General features: G+C 43.8%; 1 protein-coding gene across 3 annotated transcripts in view; it reads left to right on the forward strand.

The window, feature by feature from the left end:
- The window catches only part of RGS6 (regulator of G protein signaling 6), a 495,346-nt gene extending 472,124 nt beyond the window's left edge, over positions 1 to 23,222 (forward strand). Inside the window, exon 18 of one of the 3 annotated variants that reach the window (XM_043550214.1) lies at positions 18,235 to 23,221. In XM_043550214.1, coding sequence (XP_043406149.1) covers positions 18,235 to 18,285 — 51 coding nt within the window. In that variant the 3' untranslated portion in view covers positions 18,286 to 23,221. Of the gene's footprint in view, positions 1 to 18,234 lie in introns of all 3 variants that reach the window. The other 2 variants (XM_043550215.1, XM_037900327.2) reach the window with 2 other exon arrangements.
- Positions 23,223 to 24,604: the final 1,382 nt, after the last annotated feature.

The raw sequence follows: 24,604 nt of genomic DNA on the forward strand, positions 1-24,604 counted from the left end.
ACCATTTCACACAGGCCACCAAGCAAAAGTAAGATTATTAGAGCTCTAATTTACCACCAGCCTAGACAAGATTTGAACTGTCAGCCTACAGGTTCCGGCCATGCTCCAGCCTATTAGCATATCATTTATCTGTCTAGGCTACTTAAGGAATTTTTAAACACCCTGAAAGCTACTGCAGGACACAGATAGAACTATGAAAATTGAGACTTTGGTATCATGAACACTGACTGTCAGTATAAATCCTGTGGATACATCTTCCTGAGGCTTCTCCTCACATCAGAGGCACAGAGCCATGCTACTGGCATCTACACTACCCTTCATCCTGGTGTTGTGGGTGTGAGCAGGGAAAAGAGGCATGGCCGTAGCATTCCTATATTCTATCTATACTCAGTTGCTGGGGTTATTGGCAACCATGGGTAATTTAGGGCAGATTTGCTGCTGATCTAACATATTCCAGGAGCCAGGCTGGCTCCAGGATTGGAGGAGTCTAAAGATGCATCTTTGTTTTGTGACACCCTTTTTTGGTATAGAGATGTAGGAAACCATTTTAGAAGCCCTTTGTTCATTTTCAAATGTATTTCACAATAGGCTCAGACTGATAAATGTTTAATGCGTGATTAAGAGTTGCAATAGTGGGTCCCTGTTAGCCAATCAGCCTGCAGTAGCTGTAAGAGTATTTGTATACTAAAATTCTATTGTCTAGAATGCTGTGAAAACTGATATGCACAAGTCATAGATCTCTGAAAAATCACGGAAGAGGGGAGAGATTCCAGAAGACTAGGAAAGGGCAAATATAGTGCCAATCTATAAAAAGGGAAATAAGGACAACCCGGGAATTACAGACCAGTCAATTTAACTTCTGTACCTGGAAAGATAATGGAGCAACTAATTAAGCAATCAATTTGCAAACATCTAGAAGAAAGTAAGGTGATAAGTAACTGTCAACATGGATTTGTCAAGAACAAATCTTGTCAAACCAAACGGATAGCTTTCTTTGACAGGGTAACAAGCCTTGTGGATAGGGGGAAGTGGTAGATGTTGACTTTAGTAAGGCTTTTGATATTGTCTCACATGACCTTCTCATAAACAAACTAGGGAAATGCAACCTAGATGGACTATTCTAAGGTGGGTGCACAACTAGTTGGAAAACCGTTCCCAGAGAGTAGTTATCAGTAGTTCACAGTCATGCTGGAAGGGCATAACGAGTGGGGTCCTGCAGGGATAAGGTCTGGGTCCGGTTCTGTTCAATATCTTCATCAGTGATTTAGATAATGGCATAGAGAGTACACTCATAAAGTTTGCAGATGATACCAAGCTGGGAGGGTTTGCAAGTGCTTTGGAGGATAGGATTAAATTCAAAATAATCTGGACAAAGTGGAGAAATGGTCTGAAGTAAATAGGCTGAAATTCAATAAGGACAAATGCAAAGTACTCCACTTAGGAAGGAACAATCAATTGCACACATACAAAATGGGAAATGACTGCCTAGGAAGGAGTACTGTGGAAAGATATCTGAGGGTCATAGTGGACCACAAGCTAAATATGAGTCAACAGTGTAACACTGTTGCAAAAAAAGCAAACATAATTCTGGGATGTATTAGCAGGAATGTTACATGAGAAGCAATTCTTCCATTCTATTCCATGCTGATTAGGCCTCCATTGGAGTATTGTGTCCAGTTCTGGGCGCCACATTTCAGGAAAGATGTGGACAAATTGGAGAAAGTCCAGAGAAGAGCAACAAAAATGATTAAAGATCTAGAAAACATGACCTATGAGGGGAGATTGAAAAAATTGGGTTTGTTTAGTCTGGAAAAGAGAAGACAGAGGGGAGACATGATAACAGTTTTCAAGTACATAAAAGGTTGTCATAAGGAGGAAGGAGAAAAATTGTTCTTCTTGTCCTGTCCTCAGAGGTTAAGAAGCAATGGGCTTAAATTGCAGGAAATGAGGTTTTGGTTGGACATTAAGAAAAATTTCCTAACTGTCAGAGTGGTTAAGCACTGGAATAAATTGCCTAGGGAGGTTGTGGAGTCTCCATCATTGGAGATTTTTAATAGCAGGATAGACAAACACCTGTCAGGGATGATCTAGATAATACTTAGTCCTGCCATGAGTGCAGGGGACTGGATTAGATTACCTCTGTAGGTCCCTTCCAGTCCTATGATTCTATATATGTATTAGTGAAATCTATTTAGATAATAATGTAGGACTTTACATGGTAGCTGGCTGCAGGATTTTTGCTATATTTGTTAAATATTCACCAGACTAGAGTCAACAGCTGACGGTAGAGGCTGGTGACATCTGAAAACAAGTAGTCAAATTTGATGTGTAAAAGTGAATTTTAGAACCAATTTCCAGCAGTAGATAGAGAGTAGAGTACATAGTGTCTAATTCAAATAGGAGGGACACTGCCTGACCTGGGGGAAATTATATGACAATAACAGAATCAAAATATTCTAGTGACAATGTGAACCACAAGAGTCAGTGAAACCCAGAGAACCTTAAAGTCACCATTCTTCTGGTTTTTAATTTATATTATACATAAATCAGACTCCTGGGTCTATGCCCCACATGGGATGCCATTCCTTCCTTGCTTTGCTGTACCCTGTCCCACGCACAACCTTTTGCCTCTCCCTACTATCCCCACCCTGCATATTATGCAGTCCTTTCCCTGCTGCCTCCCTTTTTGCCACTTTCATACCCCCACCTCTTTTACTTTACCCCTAGCTCTTGGTCACTGCTGCTGCCTCATGCTACTCTGCTCATTGTGTGTGCTCATTTTGTGTGCCATTGGAGTCATTCTTACATCACACTCCAAGAGCCCAGTCCCTCTTGGTTTAATGTCATACTCCATGAGTATGATGTCATACATGCGAAAAGTGTGGATGGGATCTCATCATTCACAGCTGAATGAATTATATTTTACATGAATTCTAATGAGATATTTTATAAATGTTTATGATGTGAACATTGTGAAAGGAGGCTTCTGGTTGGCTGATGGGTAAGTACCTGGTATAGTCACACAACAGGCCAGGACTTTCTGCTTTTTTTAACTTATTCCCTGAAAATCATGTAGACCTTTCAGTTCACCTTTATTTACCTGTGACTTTCCAAACACTGGACAAATGCAACATAGATAAATAGGTGACATCATGAGAGGGCGTGGAAACTATTTGCCACTTGCACTATAAGAAAACAAATGTGCCACCTGGCCTAAAATTAAAAGTCAAAGACACCAGTGAGCAGAGAATAAATACACCCAAATTGCAACAAGCATAAAGGGGCAGTATCCTGAGATGCAAACAAAGTGGGTACCAGGAACAGTTAGCTCAGAGAGAGAGAGACTGAAATAAATGTCAAAACTTCTCAAATGTTGCATTAAGGGAGCTATCTGGAGATGAGATTGCTTTACCTTCAGGAAGGATATTTTATTAAAATAAAAATAATAGTTTGTCTGCTCAATATTTTAATCATTTTGTATTTACAGTCACTCTAAGAGGTGTGACTATAGTGGAGAAAGGTACCTGCACTACTCAGGTGGCAGAAAGCAACAGAATGCACCAACAGTGTGAGGGTATCTAATATACATTCACAACATGGCCTCTGTTCAGTGTAACACTTATTATAAGTGGTTAATACCTACCACTGTAGAGGACTGTACAGACATTGTATGCACTTCATGTACTGAATATATGCTGCATGCCTGAGTATACTGCATCTATTCCCTGTATCTACATAATACTATATCTGTATTATGTATGTGCTACATGGGCTTACACAGCATGCTTTATCTACTGTAAAAATAGGCTGCATGTATTGCGTGTATGCCTCATATTCTCTTCTACACAAGGGCTCCTTTAAAGATAAGTATCCATAGTTTCTATTGGATAAGTTATTCTTCCCGTCCCTTCCTAAGAACACTGTTGTGTAGTGTAGCTGGCGCAGAATGGCTGCTGTGTAACACTCCAGAGGTCGCTACATTCCAGCAGTGGGTGAGTGATCCCGATATATAGTTTGTAAAGTGCTTTTGGAGCCTTCTGGATGAAAGGCGCTACATGAAGTGTAAGAAAAAACTATTATTCCTTCGTTGTCTTTTATTCCAGCTACATTCAAGCTCTGAACTATTAAATATCAATACATTTCAGCTAGAGATTGAGTTCTGGTTGCTAAATTCAAATCCAGATTTCAAATACCCTCAAATTGACAGATTCAATTCTGGGCTTTTCTTTGGACCCGGCTCTGATTTCAACTTAGCCTGGTCTAAATTTCCTTCTCAAAACAGGTGCAAGCAAATGAACTTTGACTTCACAAGTTTCTATTCTTTTCTTATCATGCAAGATATTTATGTAAGTAACTCCTATTTCCACTAAAGGGAGTTAAGCAATTAAAGCCCCCCTGTTCATGGTGAGAAGACTAGAACCCGATGTTGCATCTGCAGTGAAACAGTAACGCAGAATGCTGGCTTCTCCTTCAACATTAATAGGACACATTCTGCCACAGAACTGTGCACTGGCTGTAATAATTTAGGAGTTGCATATAACATAATTCTATCTACAATTTACCTATTAGATAATATAAAAGATGGGATTTAACCCTAACTCTAACCCTTCCAGTGAACATCAGAAAATAGCATATATGTTATAACTAGCAATCAAGATATTTTGTGACCTGGAGGATATTTGGGAATTACTTATTTTCACTGCTTAAACATATTAAAGAAGATAACAGCTGTTAGGAGGGAGTTCTAGACTGCTATTGTGCCATTTAAAAAACCCCTAATCTCCTTTTATCAGCTTTGACATACAGTGGGCCAAATCCTGCAGTCCATATTGATGCAAAACTTTCACTGCAGATAATTGACCTGAGAAATTACTGCCGAATTTAACCGGCAGAATTGATTTCCAGAATCATTGTTTTCCTCTGCCAGGATATCAGGCTGGTGGTGGTTCTGGCATGGGCAAATCCTGCAATATATTTCTATGTTCCAGATCACATATTTTTATCACAGTCCTTCTCCAGAGTTTGCTTAGGACTCTGTGCCAGTGGCATAAGTTAGAGCAGCCCCAAGGCTGCTCTAACTGATACCAGGGCTGGCACAAACTAGTTCTCAGAATCAAGGATCAATAACTGCTTCTTGACAGAAGATGATCTTTCTCTCATTACGTATGAGATCATAGGGATGATCACCAAGATTTGCAAATGGATCTCTAGGAATTGGTGGGTTTTGAAATATGTCTTTGTTCTTTGCTTGTTTTATACTTGGAGGCTATTGTACATTTTACTGCTGTTTACCATGGTAAAGTACATGCCTTGGTGAGGTAAATGTTTTAAGAATAGGACATACTCAGTAAAATTGAAAATAGAGCAGGGATGGATAATGTTAGTTTTAATTCACCTGTTGTCCAAGCATGTGCCCATAGAGTTTGTCATAAATATAAAGGGAAGGGTAACCACCTTTCTGTATACAGTGCTATAAAATCCCTCCTGGCCAGAGGTAAAAACCTTTCACCTGTAAAGGGTTAAGAAGCTAAGGTAACCTCGCTGGCACCTGACCCAAAATGACCAATGAGGGGACAAGATACTTTCAAATCTGGAGTGGGGGAAAACAAAGGGTTCTGTCTGTCTGTGTGATGCTTTTGCTGGGAACAAATCAGGAATGCAAGCCTTCCAACTCCTGTAAAGTTAGTAAGTAATCTAGCTAGAAAATGCGTTAGATTTTCTTTTGTTTAATGGCTGGTAAAATAAGCTGTGCTGGAGGGAATGTATATTCCTGTTTTTGTGTCTTTTTGTAACTTAAGGTTTTGCCTAGAGGGAATCTTTATGTTTTGAATCTGATTACCCTGTAAGGTATTTACCATCCTGATTTTACAGAGGTGATACTTTTACCTTTTCTTCAATTAAAATTCTTCTTTTAAGAACCTGATTGATTTTTCATTATTCTTAAGATCCAAGGGTTTGGGTCTGTGTTCACATGTACCAATTGGTGAGGATTCTTATCAAACCTTCCCCAGGAAAGAGGGTGTAGGGCTTGGGGGGGATATTTTGGGGGAAGACGTCTCCAAGTGGTCTCTTTCCCTGTTCTTTGTTTAAAACACTTGGTGGTGGCAGCATACTGTTCAAGGACAAGGCAAAGTTTGTACCTTGGGGAAGTTTTTAACCTAAGCTGGTAAGAATAAGCTTAGGGGGTCTTTCATGCGGGTCCCCACATCTGTACCCTAGAGTTCAGAGTGGGGAAGGAAGCTTGACAGGGGTATAGCGAGAAACACAACCAGGGTCAGGGGAGAGAGGGGAAAGAGCAAACACCCAAGCTATTGATTTTGGAGAAGAGTAAACTATAGTCACTCAGACTAACAGTGAGCAGTAGTGAGATAGAGTACCACGGTCAAATGTCTCCAGATAAGAGGTCCAGTCTGCAGTGTTTTGGAAGGAACTCTTGAGAACACAGTGGTTAGGAGTTGTTGGCATGGCTGGAAATGAAGTGAGCTGTTATTTGTACACCTAATGTTGAAAGCCACGCTATGTGCTTGGTTTGTATTTTCTGTAAGGCATGTTTTTGGCCGTATTGTCCATTACTTTTGTGTATACTAATTTTAATGTTTTTAATGTCTGTTTCAGAGTAACAGCCGTGTTAGTCTGTATTCGCAAAAAGAAAAGGAGTACTTGTGGCACCTTAGAGACTAACCAATTTATTTGAGCATGAGCTTTCGTGAGCTACAGCTTATGCTCAAATAAATTGGTTAGTCTCTAAGGTGCCACAAGTACTCCTTTTCTTTTAATGTCTGTGTGGATTTAGTGTTCAACTAAGTTATTTTACTTTATCATTATTGGATTTCTTTAACTATCTTTCATATTTATCTTTTGTTTTCTTAATTTGTTACTTATCTTATGTTGGCAACTTGTCTTTTTGTGGAAAAAGTCTAATAAAAAGAACATTAAAAAATGAAATTGCCCTAAGATCCATACAGAAGTCTAGCAATGAAAAGATGGACAGTGTTGGAAAATGTCTTTCTCGAGGAACAGTTTGGTGGGTAGCAACACTCTCTTGTTCAATACTCAATTGATGTGCCTGTGCCACTTTAGTTAAGATTTGCTTCAGTCCAAAATGTCAAAAATATCTATCACCACATGAGAAATGTCATGTTCAAGCCTAAACCCAGGTCTGATTGAAGTGCCATTTGTTTGCCTCCAAAAGATGTACATAGCTTCAAGTCTCAGCCCTCCTGGAGGGTGATTTGCATAGAGATCAAACAAACAGGGGAAATGGCAGCAAGAAGTGGATGCAGGAGGGCGGGGGGGCAGGAATACCGACTTATATCTGAATCAATTTCTTGAAGTCCTAACCTGATGTCAAAGGAGGTTGGCAGGAACTATGGACAGGAACTCTTGTAGCATTCAACTCATTTGATCTGGGTGAGTCTGGCAAGGGAAGCCCAGATGCGGGAAGCCCTCCCACATACGTCCTCTTTGCCATCCCATAACCACCAAATTCCCCATAGGATAAACACTGCCCAGGTAGGTAACTGATAGAGTGCATGCTGATTGCTGATTAGTGCATGCTGATGCTGATAATGTCTGCATGTGTCTGTGTGCTGGCCAGAGCACATTCAAGTATTCTGAAACCACAAAAACTGGCCAAAACAAAACTTTCTTTTTTTGAAGATGGTTACTTCACAACATCCTCCCAATCTCCTAGCTATGAGAACAGCAGCCAAACTAGGGAAATTCCCCTGTTGTATACAGCATTAGCAAAGTACAAGATGGGGAATAACACAACACACAAAGACTCACAATCTGTTAAAGCAGGTTAGAAAGAAATGCTGTTCTCTATTTATGCAGAAAGCCTGATGGAAAGTTTGTTTTCATTTGACTTTTTGCCTCTACGGGGCAGTTGTGCTTCATTACTATATTACACTTCATTAAGAAGCTGAATGTTAATGGAATTTTAAATCTTAGTTCAGCAGCAGGTCACCTAGGGCCCAAATCTGCAAGATGTTAATCATCTCCTGAGACATAGTGAGTACCCTTCACTTCAATAGATTTTGGCATGAGCTGAGGGTGCTCAGCACTCCAGAGGACTGGATCCCTAAGTCCCACAGCTGATCAAATAGTAGAATGGACTGGACAGTCAGAAGTCAGATTCTGAATATGAATGGCCAAAGTCCTTTTTAAGAATTGCCTGAAAATTATCTTGGGGTTAATCCAGCTTCATATTACACACTGCTGCCCTATCAGAGCCGCAGTCTGTCCCTGTTTCTAAAACTGCAACTACTGCAAATGGTAGAGTTCAAGAGTAACAAACTCATTCCGCTCTATAAACAGAGCTGAGGAGCACCTTACCCACCTGCTATAGATATGGACTGGATCCTCTCTTGACACCTACAGTGAAGTACCACTGTGTGCAGCAGAACAGCTGAAAAAGGAACTAACCCCTTTTCCTTTCCAAAACTCTCCAGCAATACCCCTAAAGCTGGAACATACTCTTTGATTGAGAAAAGTCTGGCTAGTTGGTTGTTGCTGCTATAACTACCAAGGAAGAACATCTTGCTGCTGAAAGACTTTAGGTGGGGGGGGTTGGTTGGTGGTTTTTGTTTGTTTTTAAGATTTAGCCCCTGTTGAAGGTCTACCCCCAGGACTGTGCCCACTTTTATCCTTGACCTAAGTGGATCATCATATGTGTTTGACAGTCAGAAATCAATATTTGGTGGGTGCAGGCTGAAACCAAAATCATATGCTGTATAAAGCCAGCCAACAGCACCGTGGCAGGATGGGAGGCAAGTTGGGTTGGTTTTATTTTTGATAGATACAAATGGCAGAAAATATGTATTTTGTTTAGAACTTTTATTAAGAAAATGCAAATCCGGAGTGCCATATTTTACCGTCATAGCCACACTGACAGCCAAACCCTGAACTCCTTAGTCAGCACGCCCAACGAGGCAATTTTGACTGAGTCAAGACTGTGGGATTTGGCCCAAAATATTTTTTGGGGTTTTAACTTTTTTGGCATCTATCATACCTAAGTGAGGACCAATTTAATTTCTTCCAGTCTTTCTCCTGGTTGACTTCTACATCTCAGCTAAACAAGTCCCAAAGAGGAGACATGATATTGGGATCAAATTAGCACAAATACATACTACTGGACCCCTTACCTTGCAATCTGTGCATTCAGCTCTGGACCCACAATCACTGCTGTCAAGGTTCCTTCCCCACTCTGAACTCTAGGGTACAGATGTGGGGACCTGCATGAAAACCTCCTAAGCTTACTTTCACCAGCTTAGGTTAAAACTTCCCCAAGGTACAAATTAATTTTATCCTTTGCCCCTGGATTTCCACTGCCACCACCAAACTTTAACTGGGTTTACTGGGAAACGTAGTTTGGACACGTCTTTCCCCCCAAAATCCTCCCAACCCTTGTACCCCACTTCCTGGGGAAGGTTTGGTAAAAATCCTCACCAATTTGCATAGGTGACCACAGACCCAAACCCTTGGATCTTAGAACAATGAAAAAGCATTCAGTTTTCTTACAAGAAGACTTTTAATAGAAGTAAAGGAATCACCTCTGTAAAATCAGGATGGTAGATACCTTACAGGGTAATTAGATTCAAAACATAGAAAATCCCTCTAGGCAAAACCTTAAGTTACAAAAGAGACACACAGACAGGAATAGTCATTCTATTCAGCACAGTTCTTTTCTCAGCCATTTAAAGAAATCATAATCTAACACATACTTAGCTAGATTACTTACAAAAGTTCTAAGACTCCATTCCTGTTCTGTCCCTGGCAAAAACAGCATACAGACAGAGACAGACCCTTTGTTTTTCTCCCTCCTCCCAGCTTTTGAAAGTATCTTGTCTCCTCATTGGTCATTTTGGTCAGGTGCCAGCGAGGTTACCTTTAGCTTCTTAACCCTTTACAGGTGAGAGGATTTTTCCTCTGGCCAGGAGGGATTTTAAAGGGGTTTACCCTTCCCTTTATATTTATGACAACTGCCTTCATAAATAACAGAATTTGTGTGAGAAGGATTCAGAAATCCCATTTGTCAGGGGAGGCTGATGACATCTCAAAGTGAGGCTATGAAACTGACAGCAAATTTTGCAGAAAAATGGCATTGTGATGGCATAGACTGCCACTTTAAAGACAGTGGTACCTAGGGCCCAGCCAGCCCAGCCCAGCCCAGTCACAGGACATGGCCCTTTAAGATTTTGAAAAGTCTGATACAGAATCATAGAAGATTAGGGTTGGAAGAGACCTCAGGAGGTCATCTAGTCCAACCCCCTGCTCAAAGCAGGACGAACCCCAGCTAAATCATCCCAGCCAAGGGTTTGTCAAGCTGGGCCTTAAAAACCTCTAAGGATGCAGATTCCACCACCTCCGTAGGTAACCCAGTCCTGTGCTTTACCACCCTCCTAGTGAAACAGCTTTTCCTAATATCCGATCTAGACCTCCCCCACTGCAACTTGAGAACATTTATCCTTGTTCTGTCATCTGCCACCACTGAGAACAGCCTGGCTCCATCCTCTGTGGAACCCCCTGTGATGGTTTCGGTCACAGAGATCTCCTTGGGACTGTCACCTGATGTGCCAAAATTACGTCTGCGCCTGTTTTCCCTGCCAGCTTGGGACTTCCAGAACCCTGCCTTGTTGAGCCAGACATGCTAGCCTGCTGCAGCACAGACCCATGGTCTGGGCCATGCCCCGAAAGCTGCAGACTTTAACCAAAAACAGCTCAGCAGGTTACCTCTCCAGTACCCAGATATCCAACCCCCAAATAAATCTGTTTTACTATGTATAAAGCTTATACAGGGTAAATTCACAAATTGTTTGCCCTCTATATCACTGATAGAGAGATATGCACAGCTGTTTGCTCCCCCAACTGTTAATCATTTACTCTGGGTTCATTAATAAACAAAAATGATTTTATTAAGTATAAAGAGTAGGATTTAAGTAGTTTCAAGTAATAACAGACAGAACAAAGTAAGTCACCAAGCAAAATGAAGCAAAAACACGCACATCTAACCCTAATACATTAAGAAACTGATTGCAGGTAATATCTCACCCTCAGAGATGTTCCAGTAAGTTTCTTTCACAGACTAGACTCCTTCCTAGTCTGGGACCAATCCTTTCCCCTGGTATAGTCCTTGTTAGTTCCAGCAGACATCTTAGGTGGTAAGCAGGGGCTTTCTCATGACTGGTCACCCCCTTTGTCCTGTTCCACTCGTTCTATAACTTTGGCCCGAGGCGGGAATTTTTTTGTCTCTCTGGGTCCCCATCCCCCCTTCTAAATGGAAAAGAACCAGATTTAAGTTGGATTCCAGTATCCAGTGACATGGACACATGTCCTGTGAGACCTCATTCTTTATTACCCATGGGCTGGCCCACACGTACGCAGGAAGGCTTGCAGTTAAATAAACTCATTCACAGTTCATTGATTCTGAAGCACCCTTAATGGCTTCCACTTAATATGTTTACAACAGCAATACGAGTTTATATCTTATTCTCTTAACTCCAGACATAGAACTAATACATGCAAACAAATAAGATGAACACACTCAGTAGATTATAGTCTTTGTAATGATACCTTACTAGAGACCTTTTGCATAAGGCATATTCCTGTTACATCATATTCACACTTATAAACATATTTTCATAAAGCATATGGAGTGCAATGTCACACCCCCTTTCAGGTAGTTGAAGGCTGCTATCAAATCCCCCCTCACTCTTCTCTTCTGCAGACTAAATAAGCCCAGTTTCCTCAGCCTCTCCTCATAAGTCATGTGCCCCACCCCGCTAATCATTTTTGTTGCCCTCCGCTGGACTCTCTCCAATTTGTCCACATCATTTCTGTAGTGTGGAGCCCAAAACTGGATGCAGTACTCCAGGTGTGGCCTCATCAATGCCGAATAGAGGGGAATAATCACCTCCCTCGATCTGCTGGCAATGCTCCTACTAATGCAGCCCAATATGCAGTTAGCCTTCTTGGCAATAAGGGCACACTGTTGACTCATATTCAGCTTCTTGTCCGCTGTAATCCCCAGGTCCTTTGCTGCAGAACTGCCACTTAGCCAGTTGGTCCCCAACCTGTAGCAGTGCGTGAGATTCTTCCGTCCTAAGTGCAGGACTCTGCACTTGTCCCTGTTGAACCTCATCAGATTTCTTTTGGCCCAATCCTCCAATTTGTCTAGGTCACTCTGGACTCTATCCCTACCCTCCAGCATATCTACCACTCCCCCCAGCTTAGTGTCATCCACAAACTTGCTGAGGGTGCAAGCCATCCCATCATCCAGATCATTAATGAAGATGTTGAACAAAACTGGCCCCAGGACCGATCCCTGGGGCACTCCACTTAATACTGGCTGCCAACTAGACATCAAGCCATTGATCACTACCCACTGAGCCCGACGATCTAGCCAGCTTTCTATCCACTTTATAGTCCATTCATCCAGCCCATACTTCTTTAACTTGCTGGCAAGAATACTGTGGGAGACCATATCAAAAGCTTTGCTAAAGTCAAGGTATATGATGTCCATTGCTTTCTCCATATCCACAGAGCCAGTTATTTCATAATAGAAGGCAAAAAAAGTATTGAGTACTTCAGCTTTTTCCACAACATCTGTCACTAGGTTGCCTGCCCCATTCACTGAGAGTCCCACACTTTCTCTGACCTTCTTCTTCTTGTTAACACCTGTAGAAACCCTTCTTGTTACTCTTCTCATCCCTTGCTAGCTGCAACTCCAATATATACAAGGACTTATGAGACATTGTAGAGAGGAAGTGGGAATAAGTGGTGCTTGGGAGGAAATCCCATCACTGTTTGGTTATGAGCCCAGAACCAGGAGCTTTGCAGAATGGGCAGAGCAAGGCCCCCCTGTTCTCAGCCAGTTGGGATGAGCGTTAAGGAAGAGGGCGAGATTATATGCTGTCGCCACCCTCGTAGCAGGAGAGGACTCACCTGCTGAATCCTGGGGACCAGCTGGGGAAAGGGACCAGCTGAAGGAGAAGCTAGCTAAGGCCCTACAGATGGTTGAAATCATAGCCCAGCTCCAAGGAAGAGCATTGGGGACTCCTGTCTTAAGAGTGAGTGACTGACTGAAGTACAACCCAGCTCTGGGAGGAGGGCTGGGTCTTCCCTAACTGGAGCAAGAAAATCTATCAAGACTCTTATATGGCACCAGAGTGAGTGTTAACTTTAGCGACTGAGTTACACTCTGCAATGAGTTACACTTTGAAGAGAGAGGTAATAAGCCAGACCCTATGAAAGGAATCTATTTTTCAAACTAATCTGATCTGGATAATTGATTGAAATAACCTGAGTGCTGCACGCAATGCACCGGCAGGGCCAGGAGGGGGCACACTTGAGAGCAGCTCCCCATGTCTGCTTTGTGGTAGTAGCAGTGGGAACTGGGACCTTCTCCGATCCCAGATGAATGAGAACAGTTGCAACTGGAGAATGAAGAAGAAATGCCAGAAGAAGGTCTCCTCTCCCAAGCTGATGTATGGGGCACAGATGTGGTCTCTGGCATTCCCATGCCAGTTGCTGGAGGAAGCAGAGTCATCCAAACAGATCCTGGCAGTCCTCTGGCAAATCTGGAAGACACAACAAAAACAGTGGGATTTGCAGCTGGCCAGGGTAGCAGAGCAGCACCAAACCACGTTGGAGAGCCTGTGTAAGGCCCTTGTCTGTGGCGTCAGGGCTGGAGAAAAAGGGTATTCGTGACCACTTCCTCTCTGTCAATATCACATAGATCCTTGTATTTATCAGACCTTTCAAAATTTTAAAGGGCCATGCCACATGACAGGGGAGGGCTGCTCCCTAGGCACCACTACCCTTGATGGGACAGACTACTCTGTCACATTTCAGAGTAACAGCCGTGTTAGTCTGTATTCGCAAAAAGAAAAGGAGGACTTGTGGCACCTTAGAGACTAACCAATTTATTTGAGCATGAGCTTTCGTGAGCTACAGCTCACTTCATCGGATGCATACTGCGATTTCCACAGTATGCATCCAATGAAGTGAGCTGTAGCTCACGAAAGCTCATGCTCAAATAAATTGGTTAGTCTCTAAGGTGCCACAAGTCCTCCTTTTCTTTTTACTCTGTCACAGTCATACTGCATCTCTTTTAAATCAGGGAGGACAGTGCCCACCCTGCCTTTCCTGAGGAGCCACTACCGCCTTCTGTTCCGGGTACACACATTCTGTCATTTGCATGCAGAAGCGATGGTGCTAACAAATGTTGAAGCCCTTTTTGAAAAACTGTGGCATGTGGCTTATGGCCAACCAGAGAGAGCAGGGTTTGGAAGGAATGTTGTGTCAAAATGCAGGACTAACTCACTCTCCTGAGGATGACCAGGTGCATCGCCACTAAGCAACTGTACGGCACGATCTGTTTTATTTCAGCTCTCTCAGCTAACTCCACATGCGAAGCACCACACTCAGCAACATTTTGTGGATTTATGTCTTTCCCTAGAGGACTCTGGGAGTATAAAGCAATGAAGGGATTACAAAGGAAACATAAATACAGAGGGTCAGATCCTCAGCTGCTGTGAGTCGGCATTGCTCCACCGAAGTCAACGGAGTTGAGCTGATTTACACCAGCTAAACATGTGGCCCGGTATTTTCATCTGTGAATTTTACTCCCTTGTTATTTGTATTAAATACAGAAAATTTGCACCCTTTTTCCTCACAAAATTTAGTTTTCAAAATGTAAAAGGAAAAGAAGGACCTGTATAAAGAGAAAACGCTAAACTAAACCCCTCCAGCTTTGGGGGTGAGCAGATCCAGATCCAAGCTTTGCACCTGGGACCTATCTCTGTAGTGGGCTGAACCACAACCCTGCACCTAAATCCACCCGAACATTGGGGCTCTTTGGTTTCAGATCTGAAATTTTCACCTAGGGGCCCTTCTCTACCTATTGCCAAAAATATACAGAATCAATTTGTCTAGGTACTTCGGTGAGCCCCTCCCCCATTCTAGCTTCACACAGAATATATATGTGACAGTTGATTTGGCATCATCTTTTGAAGTTTCATATTTTGCAAAATGGGCATAGATTCTTTTATTATTTTAAAACACTTTGTATCTCTTTATCTGATCCTCAACACCATACTATCTCAACCCCTCCCAGTTTATTGACAAATTTATCCTCCAAGGTGCAGAGAGATTAAGTGATTTGTCCAAGTTCACACACAGGAAGTCTGTAGCAGAGCTGGGAACATCGATCTCCTGGCTAACAGGCCAATACTTTTACCAAAAGACCCTGCAGATGGCGGGAAAGGAGTGGGGAGATGCATGTCCTGCCTTTGCCTAGGAAGAGTAAGAGCAGATGGTGAGAGCCTCTGGCAGAGGAAGGAACAGCTTCTTGGCAACAATCCCATGCTGTTCTGATTCAAAGGCCTAACCCCTGCTAGCTCATCACCAACATTTCACCTGTCAGTTACCCCTTCTGCTGCTTTAAGAGCTGTGGGGATGGGGCCCTGACCTCCATTTTCAGACTCATTCTCTGCTTTCCATGAGACCATGCAACCCTTCTGCCCTAACTCTGCTGTCAGCTGCCCCAGTCCCTCTAAGCAGCCTGGCCCTGGGAACAATTTAAACATGCACACATTAAATTCAGCATTGGGGATGGGACCTCTTTTACTACTCACCCCAAGCTGGACTGTTAAACATGGAAGAAACATGGGGATGGGGGACTGGATGCCCCTCTTCCAGCAGAGAAGCTGTGACACTGTTTGCTGACTGCCTGTCAGCTCTTCCCCCTCCTTCTCCCCTCCCGCCACCCCCAACATCCTCAGCCAGCAACTCCCCTCTCTTTACTTGCAACAGGAAGTGGAGACCAGGGGTCAAGATTGGGCCAAGTTATGAAGCTTTGCAAACTAAACATTGTTCATGTGCAGTAAATTTTTAACAAAAATCTGCCAACATATGGCTGGGTGGTAAATTGTACTCCACATGTGGGCATAGTTAACTTAATATATAGTTAAAGAGCCACATCTCTGTGTAAAATCAAACCTCTGTCTACAATTTTTTTAACCTACTATTTTTACAGGTTACACCTAACAACACTATAACGGGAAGAGATCAGAGAAAAAACATTTTTCTTTATTTTTCAGTTCATTTACTTTTATGAATTTGACTGCATTTTATATGTAGCCAATTTCACTGTGTCATTTGTTTCCCTTTGCTCTTTGTGTGAGTCTTTGAAACAGCAAGAAATAAGACTTTTCCAAAAATTTGGGTATTTTGGCTAAATACAGTAACATAAAATAAGCTCCGTATAAGACCTGTTAGAGGTAGCAGAGCTCTGATATTCCTTGTAAGCTTATTTCAGTATGTTTTTATACTAGGAGAGTATTATTGTCAAACAAGAAAAAATGACCAGGGAGATTTGGCAGCTGCTGAACTTACCTGAAATTACATGTAACCTATTTTTAAAATCTGACTAGCTGTAAAGTTGGCAATGTCCCTTTAACAAGCACATCTCTGAAGGTGCACAAGAAATGAGGCAGGGCTGATATGCACTGACCGGGGGCTGAGATCTGTATGGTGCAAGCGGAATCCAATGAAGGGATTCAAATCTGGTAGTGACATGGGCACCTGGGCCTTAATCCTATACTTATTGAAATCAATGGCAAAGTTCCTGTGGACTTCAATGGTGCAGTATCGCGGCCCTGGAGAGCAAAATTCCTTTAGTGTTTTGAATGGCCTGGAGGAGAGCAAGCAGGGATGCCAGAGAGGTAGAGTTTGCAGTAGACATGGTGAGAGATGACTGAGGTGTGGAGAAAGGGGTTTGGTAGAAGGGAAGGGACTGATTAAAACATCTGAAAAATATGTTTGTCCTAAATGTATTTCTGTTGGACTGATAATTAGTGCCCAGAGTTTGAGTTTGAGTCAAGCGCCCAGGTGGCTCATATCCAGTACACACTGTGAGGAAGCTGTCAGAGTACTCATAGGCTCAATTCTGCAACCTTTACTTACACTGAGCAGCATTTACTCATGTGACTAGTCCTATTGGTTTCAATAGGTTAACTCCCATGGATAAGTACTATTCAGTGTGAGGAAGGGAGGTAGAATTGAGCTTTACATTGGCTAATTCTCATACCATCACTCAACTTCTCTTGACACTAACAGATTAAAGTGTAATCCCCCTCAGATAATGCCAGTGGGCAGACTTCAGTGTCTGAGCTGATACCCTTCTTGCTGAACATTCAGCTGAACCTCATTTCATAGATTCCAAGGCCGGAAGAGGCCACTGTGATCATCTAGTCTGACTTCCCGTATAGCACAGGCCAGAGAACTTCCCCACAATAATTCATAGAGCAGAGTTTTTAGAAAAACATCCAATCTTGATTTTAAAATTGCCAGTGATGGAGAACCCACCACATCGCTTGGTAAATTGTCCCAATTGGTAATTACCCTCATTGTCAAAAATGTACATCTTATTTCCAGTCTGAATTTGTCTGTCTTCAGTTTCTAGCCATTGGATCGTGTTGTACCTTTCGCTATTAGCTTGAAGAGCCCATTATTAAATATTTATTCCTTATATAGATACTTATAGACTATAATCAAGTCACCCCTTAACCGTCTCTTTGTTAAGCTAAATAGATTGAGCTCTTTGAGTCTGTCACTATAAGGGCATGTTTTCTAATCCTTTAATAATTCCCGTGGCTCTTCTCTGAACCCTCTCCAGTTTATCAACATCCTTCTTGAATTGAGGGGAACCAGAACTGGACAAGTATGCCAGCAGCAGTCTAATATAGTACTTAATACAGAAGTAAAATAACATATGTACCCCTTCTTGGGCTCCCCCTGTTTATGCATCCCAGGATCACATTAGCTCTTTTGACCACAGCATCACACTGGGAGCTCGTGTTTAGCTAAGTATCTACCAGGACCCCCAAATTCTTTTCTGAGTGACTGCTTCCCAGGATAGAGTCCCCCATTCTGTAAGTACGACCTATGTTCATTGTTCCATTGCAAGATCAGGTACCTGAGGCACAGAGGAGTTGAAATACCAAGAATTCAGTTACATACAAATTACTGCCCCTGTGTAAGCATTGACATGGGTAGGAAACCACATGCTCCTGTCACCACCCTTATCCCCTGCACTCAGCTGCATCTGCAGCCTTTCAACCATTTCAGTCTCCTGCCCTTCACGGCCCAGCTGATTGAACAGGCTGATCTATTTTACTGTGAAGCAGCTTCACTCACAGCTTGGCTTTCTTCTTCTGTTTGTTTCTCTAGGGAAAGTCTCTGGCAGGCAAGCGCCTCACAGGCCTGATGCAATCCTCCTGACAGCCTCAGCCGGACAAGCAGTTGCTGACATCCCTGAAGGACAGCTGCACTCCACCTCCATGGACGAGTTTCATTTTGGGGAGAATGGGTCACTGTGAGAGAGAGTGTGAATGAGAGCAAGGGGAGACAAAGGAGCACAAGGTGGAGAGATCAGCTCACCGGAGGTTTCTCTTTTCATAGTTTACATCAACACTTTCTTACTTGTACAGCTTTGTAATGACATTGAGTTCTATAAAGGTACTTTGGTTCCTACTTGGTTTCAAAGGATCACACTTCATTGTATACGAAAGGTCAACAAGGCAGAGGGCTTAGTAGCTTATGAGGAAAGCAATCAGTCCCAACCATAACCTAGAGAAAGAAGAGCTGAGCAAGATCAGTATTTACCCTTCATCTCTTCTCTCCCTGGCAAATGCCACCACCATCATTGCCACTTGCTCTCTTTCTGGTGACCATCCGGGTCCAATAAAATATCTACCAGAAGCTGCTTCTCCAGCTCAAAAAATGCCTAATTCACGTCTGCTGTGGATGGAAGCAATTTCATTGACTTTATATTTTTTTTGTTCCTTTCCTCTTTTCAACCAACAGTTGGAAAAGCACTTTTTAGCTCTTCACTTGCTGTCCTTCCAAGGGCATGTAGCATGTCCAAAGATACATGGCCAGATCATCAGCTGAAGTCAGTGCAGCTAGCTGAGGATCTGGCCCATACAGTCAGATTCTGAGCTCTGTGTAAATCCTCTGCCTTCAGCGGAGTTACTCTGCATGTACATTAGCGTGATCAGCGTTTGCCCTGTGGTTACCAGGCAATGTTTTAGATGTATAATATATACACACATAGTAATGTTTTATATTGTATTTGCTTTCCTTTTTATTTTAAGATTTTTTTTTACCTCCTTATCATTTTTTTCAATTTAATTGAAAATAGCTTGACCTGAACCACTTTGGGAAAACGTCTAGCCACTCCAAACAGAGCAGGTCAAAATCTGCACATTTATCCAGGTAAAGCTAATTCGATTGACTTCAGCCGGTCACTCAGGATTTACAACGGAGGGAAGAATTCAGAGAGGAGAGCGTTCCTGGTTCAGGTTACACAAGGGTGGAGCAGAAGCATGCTGTGACTGGGGCAGGGATTTGGATACCAGAGAACACCTTTTGAACAGTAATGTGCACTGCCCGGTCCTTTCTTTAATTCTCAGATATGCCACTCCTCTGGGATGTGCCATTTCTAATAACATCAGAAAAATGAGGACTGGCTGAACCTTTGTGTGAGACACCAGGCCCCGGAGTACAGCTTGAAAAATGACCCAGAGGCTTCCCAATACTGTTCTCAGGAGTCTCTGTAAGAGCTGAGACATGTATCTTGGGAGGGGGAGGAAGAGGAAAGAACTGAAGTAAAGTAATTCATTCAATTCATCTAATAATAAAACCCAGGTAGAGTAGTTGCAGAAGTAGAAAATGACCTGTAGTCAGCTGCAGTATATTGTACATATACAAAACCTTAAAAAAAACCCCAAATGTGGCTCATTTAGTTAGTGTCACAAAAACTGCCTAATGAGTAATGATAGTTTTAAGTTCATGAACTAGCAAGTGGTTCAGAATAAGTACCTGTCTATTGCCTGTCTTCACTCACACACTAAGATGTCTTTTGGTGCAGGTGGTAGAAACTTCTGATATAGGTTCCAATCCAGCATCCCTACTCAGGCAGAACTAGCTAGCTTATCCATTTATCTATCTATAATATATGTGTAATGCTGACAGACCCCAAGCGTCAGCAGGCAGGATTGAACCTGGGACCTCTGGAGCTAAACGCATGAGTATCTACCGTATGAGCTAAAAGCCAAGTGTCTGTTAGCTAAAGCTGTAGAGCAGACTCGTTAATCTCTCAGTGGTCTCGGTGCCACTAGATGGGACAGAACCCCACACCCAGAAGGTGTGTGAGTTACATGTGTACCTCAGCTGCACTAGTATCTAACCTCTATCCATATACAAAATTAGGATAACACAATTTCTGTCAGAAAAAAAAGACCTCTCTCTCTTCTCCCTCCCCACTGAAATGAAATGCCCCACAAGGGCACTTTATTGCTTCCAGGAAACTTGTGTTGTGTTTCAGGATACATCAATGGAAGTGCTGCCTAAGTGAGTGCAGGATCAGGCCCTTTGCCTGTATGACTACGCAGTAGAGCTTTGAGGAGTGGTATTTGTTATCTTTTGCTTTATTGCCATAAATAGTATGTTAACCTAGAGCCTCAGACTAAACTCTTCCCTTTTGTACACCAAAACCACACTTGAGTCCCAGGATTGCAGAACTGCTACCTCAGTGCATGGGCACATACATGTTCAGATGGTCTCATGCCCTGAGGTGACATTTGGTCACCCTCAAGATCTTACTTTGTCCATCCCCACTGGACAAGATTTTCTGTCTTTCTTTTATCCACCTAGCCTCTGGTAATAATGAGGCCTTCTGCACAACAGGCCCAGTTGGCTATCATACCTGCAGCCATCCCCAAGAGTTTGAGAATGTGATGGCTGGCCTCCCAAAGATATTTTTTTTCTGTGTAAAACCCATCAGTGGCACATGTCACCCAAGTTTTATAAGACAATTCCTGCTTCCACCCCAGACTATCTTACTGCTGCATGAATGCTGCTGCACATCCTGTGGGCAGAGGTATCTCAGCCCTGCCGCTTTCACTAATAAGGAGAGTGTCTTATGAAATACCAAGTCAGGCTGCATAGAGTGGTCTCAGGTAGGATGTGTACATGAAACGTAAAGCATATGGGTGTGTTCCGTGAGTTGCAGGCAGGTGGGCTGTGTGCACTCAATGTTAGGGGAGGACTGTAGCTGCTGTCATGCAGGTATGAACACTTATTCGTGCTGAGTTTCTAGCAGCAAACTGAGCCCTTGCTCCATTCTGGAATGCTGGGTTCTGGAAGAGTGTGAAGCTGGAGCAGCTGAGCAAAGGTGCTCTGAGCTATTCTGTCCGCAAGGGACACGTGGAAGCAGAATGCTTCATGGTGCTGGTGAGGAGTGTGCTGTATAGTGCTCCTCACCTGCTGGTGCTACTGCATGCTGGCAGGTGTACAGGGATGGGGGAAACCTGGCCATCCTCCCAGCAAGGAGCACTGATGTTAGGCTATACCTTGGATCTGTGACCTGGGAGAGTGGAAAGAGGCTTCCTGTTCCTTCTTTCCTCCCCCTCCTCCTTTTCTGTGTCAGAAAGGGCAAAAGTTAGTGAATACTCTGTTTGTGGCTGTGCAGTGCAAATAGTATGCTGAGCATAGAAGGAACTTTTACAGAGAGTGTGTATGTGTAGATATATATATATATATATATACCCAAGGGGGCCTGGATGTTGAACAACTTGCTAGTTAAGTGAACATGCACGCAATCTGATCTGCTCAGCAATGACTAGCGGAGCAGCCACAGCTGCATTTTCTCTGGAGATCAGAGAGCTTTGCACCTACTTGGTTTTCTGACTCAATTTCTGTAAAAGCAAGACAGCAGCCAAGTCCTTCTGAGGACACATACAGACTCCTCCGCATTGGTGTCTCACTTTCTTTCAGCATGATAGTATTTATATGCAACTACTTCTATACGAACTGCATTCTTGAATTGTTTTTTAATGCCTTTATACATACCATGTGATGCTACTCTTGTCTGCTCAACAGGGTCCCATTGGGTATCGCAGCAGCAATCCTGCTATGTTACAGTGTGTCTGGTGTGTGCCAACTACCTCACCATTCTGAAGATGAGTTAGGAAAGCAGTTTTCCACCCCCACGCATGCTCTAAATGACGTTGTTTCAGGGAAAGGCCTTATGCCAACTAGCAAGGTGGAGGGCTTCTAAAATCTCAGTAGCATGGAAGCTGTTTATAAAGCTTCCCATTACCACAAGGCTACTGCTGTGAAATACGGCTGTAAAGATGTCTTTGGATAACACAGGTGCTACTGGATATTGCAGTAGCGTAGTATCAGAACAAGGCAGTAAGACAGTTCCACACGACAGTACAGCCAAATGTTAGACTAAGACAATAATAAGATACCCAAGGCTCGTGCAGCAAAGTACTCTCCGTATAAAAGGTACCACGGAATCCTGCAGTAAAGTGGTATCTGGACAATGCAACCATAAGATGTCACAGCATTCCAGTATATCATAATACCAGGATAAATGTAGCAATAAGGCAACACAGGATACTGAAGTAAGATAGTATTAGGATAATGCATCAATAAGGCACCATTGGGATGCTTCAGTAAATGAGTTTGGGGATAATGCAGTGATAGTGCCTGCCAGGAAACTGTGATACATTAGGAGCAGGGTAGTCCAGCACTACGGTACCACAGCTTGCCGCAGTAATAAGGTGCTGCAGTAAGTAATATTCAGATGAAGCCATAGGAGGATGCTGCAGTTAAATGATATCAGACTGCGAAGATGCGGCAGTCAAATACCACAAGATACTGTCAATGGACAATGGAGACAAAATTATGCTTCCACTCCAGGCTACGAAAAAGTTGCGGCAAGGTAACCAAAAATGTTTTAGTACGCGCTACACTTCATCATTTGTCAGTTTACTTTCAAGGAAGCTGGGGTAGTCGGACTCCAGCACAGCGCTCCCTGCTATTGTCTGAGATAGGGTGACCAGATCGCAAGAGTGAAATATCAGGACACATTGGGCGAGCGGTGGGGGGGGTGGGGGGGAGAGATAGACACAGGTGCACAGCCCCGACCGGAGCCATGAGAGGGGGCACATGGGGTAGGCCCATGCTGCGCTACACAGCTCCCCTGCCTAGCACTCCCTGGATCCACTATGCCCAGATTCCCGCCCCCACCACAACCCTTTCATCACAAATGCACAGTGCTGTGCACACACACCCCTGCCCAGCGCCCCCCTGCCCATAGCCCCACCACAGCTGCCCAGCACCCCACACAGAACCCCCCACTCGCTAGTTTCCCAATACACACAGATTTCTCCTCTTTCCCTTCCAGTGCCCTTCCCCACAGCCCCACCACCACAACACAATGCCCCCCACAGACTGCCCAGTGCCCTGACACACACAGATCTCTCCCACTGCCCATCACCCCCCAACAGACCCCCCACTTCCTAGCACCCCAAAACACACAAACCTCCCCCACTACCCAGCGCCCTCCACACACCTCCCAGACACTCACCATCACACCCTGCCCCCTTCCCTGACCGCACTCACCAGCCTGCTGGGAGGTCTCTGGCTCCTAGGGTGAGAGCAGCGAGGGGAGTCTCCAGACTCTCCACGTGCTGCACCCGCCACAAGTGCGAGCTCCGTGGCTCCCATTGGCCGGGAAAAGCGCCAATGGGAGTTGCCAGAGCCGCGGAGCAGGGCTTGCAAGCGCCGGAAGCATGCAGAGCCCCCACCCCCACCCCGCCCCAAGAGCCAGAGGGACCTGCCAGGGGGCGAGGTGGGGAGTCCTGGCGGTGCTTATCTGGGGCAGCTCCCATCCCGGGAAGCATCCAGCAGGCAGGTCCTTCTGGCTCCTAGGGTCATGAGTCAGATCGGGTTGGGTGGGGGGGGGGGTTGGAGGGCTCTCTGCCCGCTCCCGGCGCCTGCAAGCCCCATCCCTGCAGCACATGGCGCTCATGCCGGTGGGCTGGCACCGGGAGCTGCCCCAGGAAGCAGTGAGCGGCTGCAGTCCGGATGGTCCCCATATCGGGACAAAAGGTGTCCTGACCGATGTACGTGGGACAAATCTTCTAAAATCGGGACTGTCCCAATAATATCAGGACGTCTGGTCACCCTAGGGACAGATCACAGCTGGTTATTGGTCCATGAACCACTATCCTAGTGTCAACATTCTGCCATTTCTTCCTGTCCCGAGACACAATAGCCTTACTGTCACTTTACGTAGCTTCCTCTTCCTAGATGGCATAGTCAGCTATAAATGGCTCGGTTCATGATTTGACTAATGTGGTAATGCCTTGGCTTGGTTCTGCCTTCAAACTCCTTGGCTTGCCCTAGTTTTGGTTTAATTATTAAGCAGGATTCACACATGTTGCTAAACTATAGTACATGGCAGGGTAGGGTAGGTTGGTGTGATTTTTGTATTTTAAGCTGTGAGAGTTTGTGTAGCTTCGAAGCACTGTTTATAACCTGAGACTCAAAATGACCGTGAACTATGTAAACAATATGCTAGGCTCAGGCCCATATAGTCCTTTGAACTTAGTGTTTGGAAGAACCACTTTGTTGTGAGAAAAGTAATCTTACTGCATGAGAAAGTCAAAATTGATCAACTTTTCACATGCTATAGCTTTAGTCTCCCGCTCCCAAACATCTGCAAAGCTCACAGCTAAGAGCC

This window comes from Chelonia mydas, chromosome 6 (assembly GCF_015237465.2).
Source record: "Chelonia mydas isolate rCheMyd1 chromosome 6, rCheMyd1.pri.v2, whole genome shotgun sequence".
Classification (NCBI taxonomy): Eukaryota; Metazoa; Chordata; order Testudines; family Cheloniidae; genus Chelonia; species Chelonia mydas.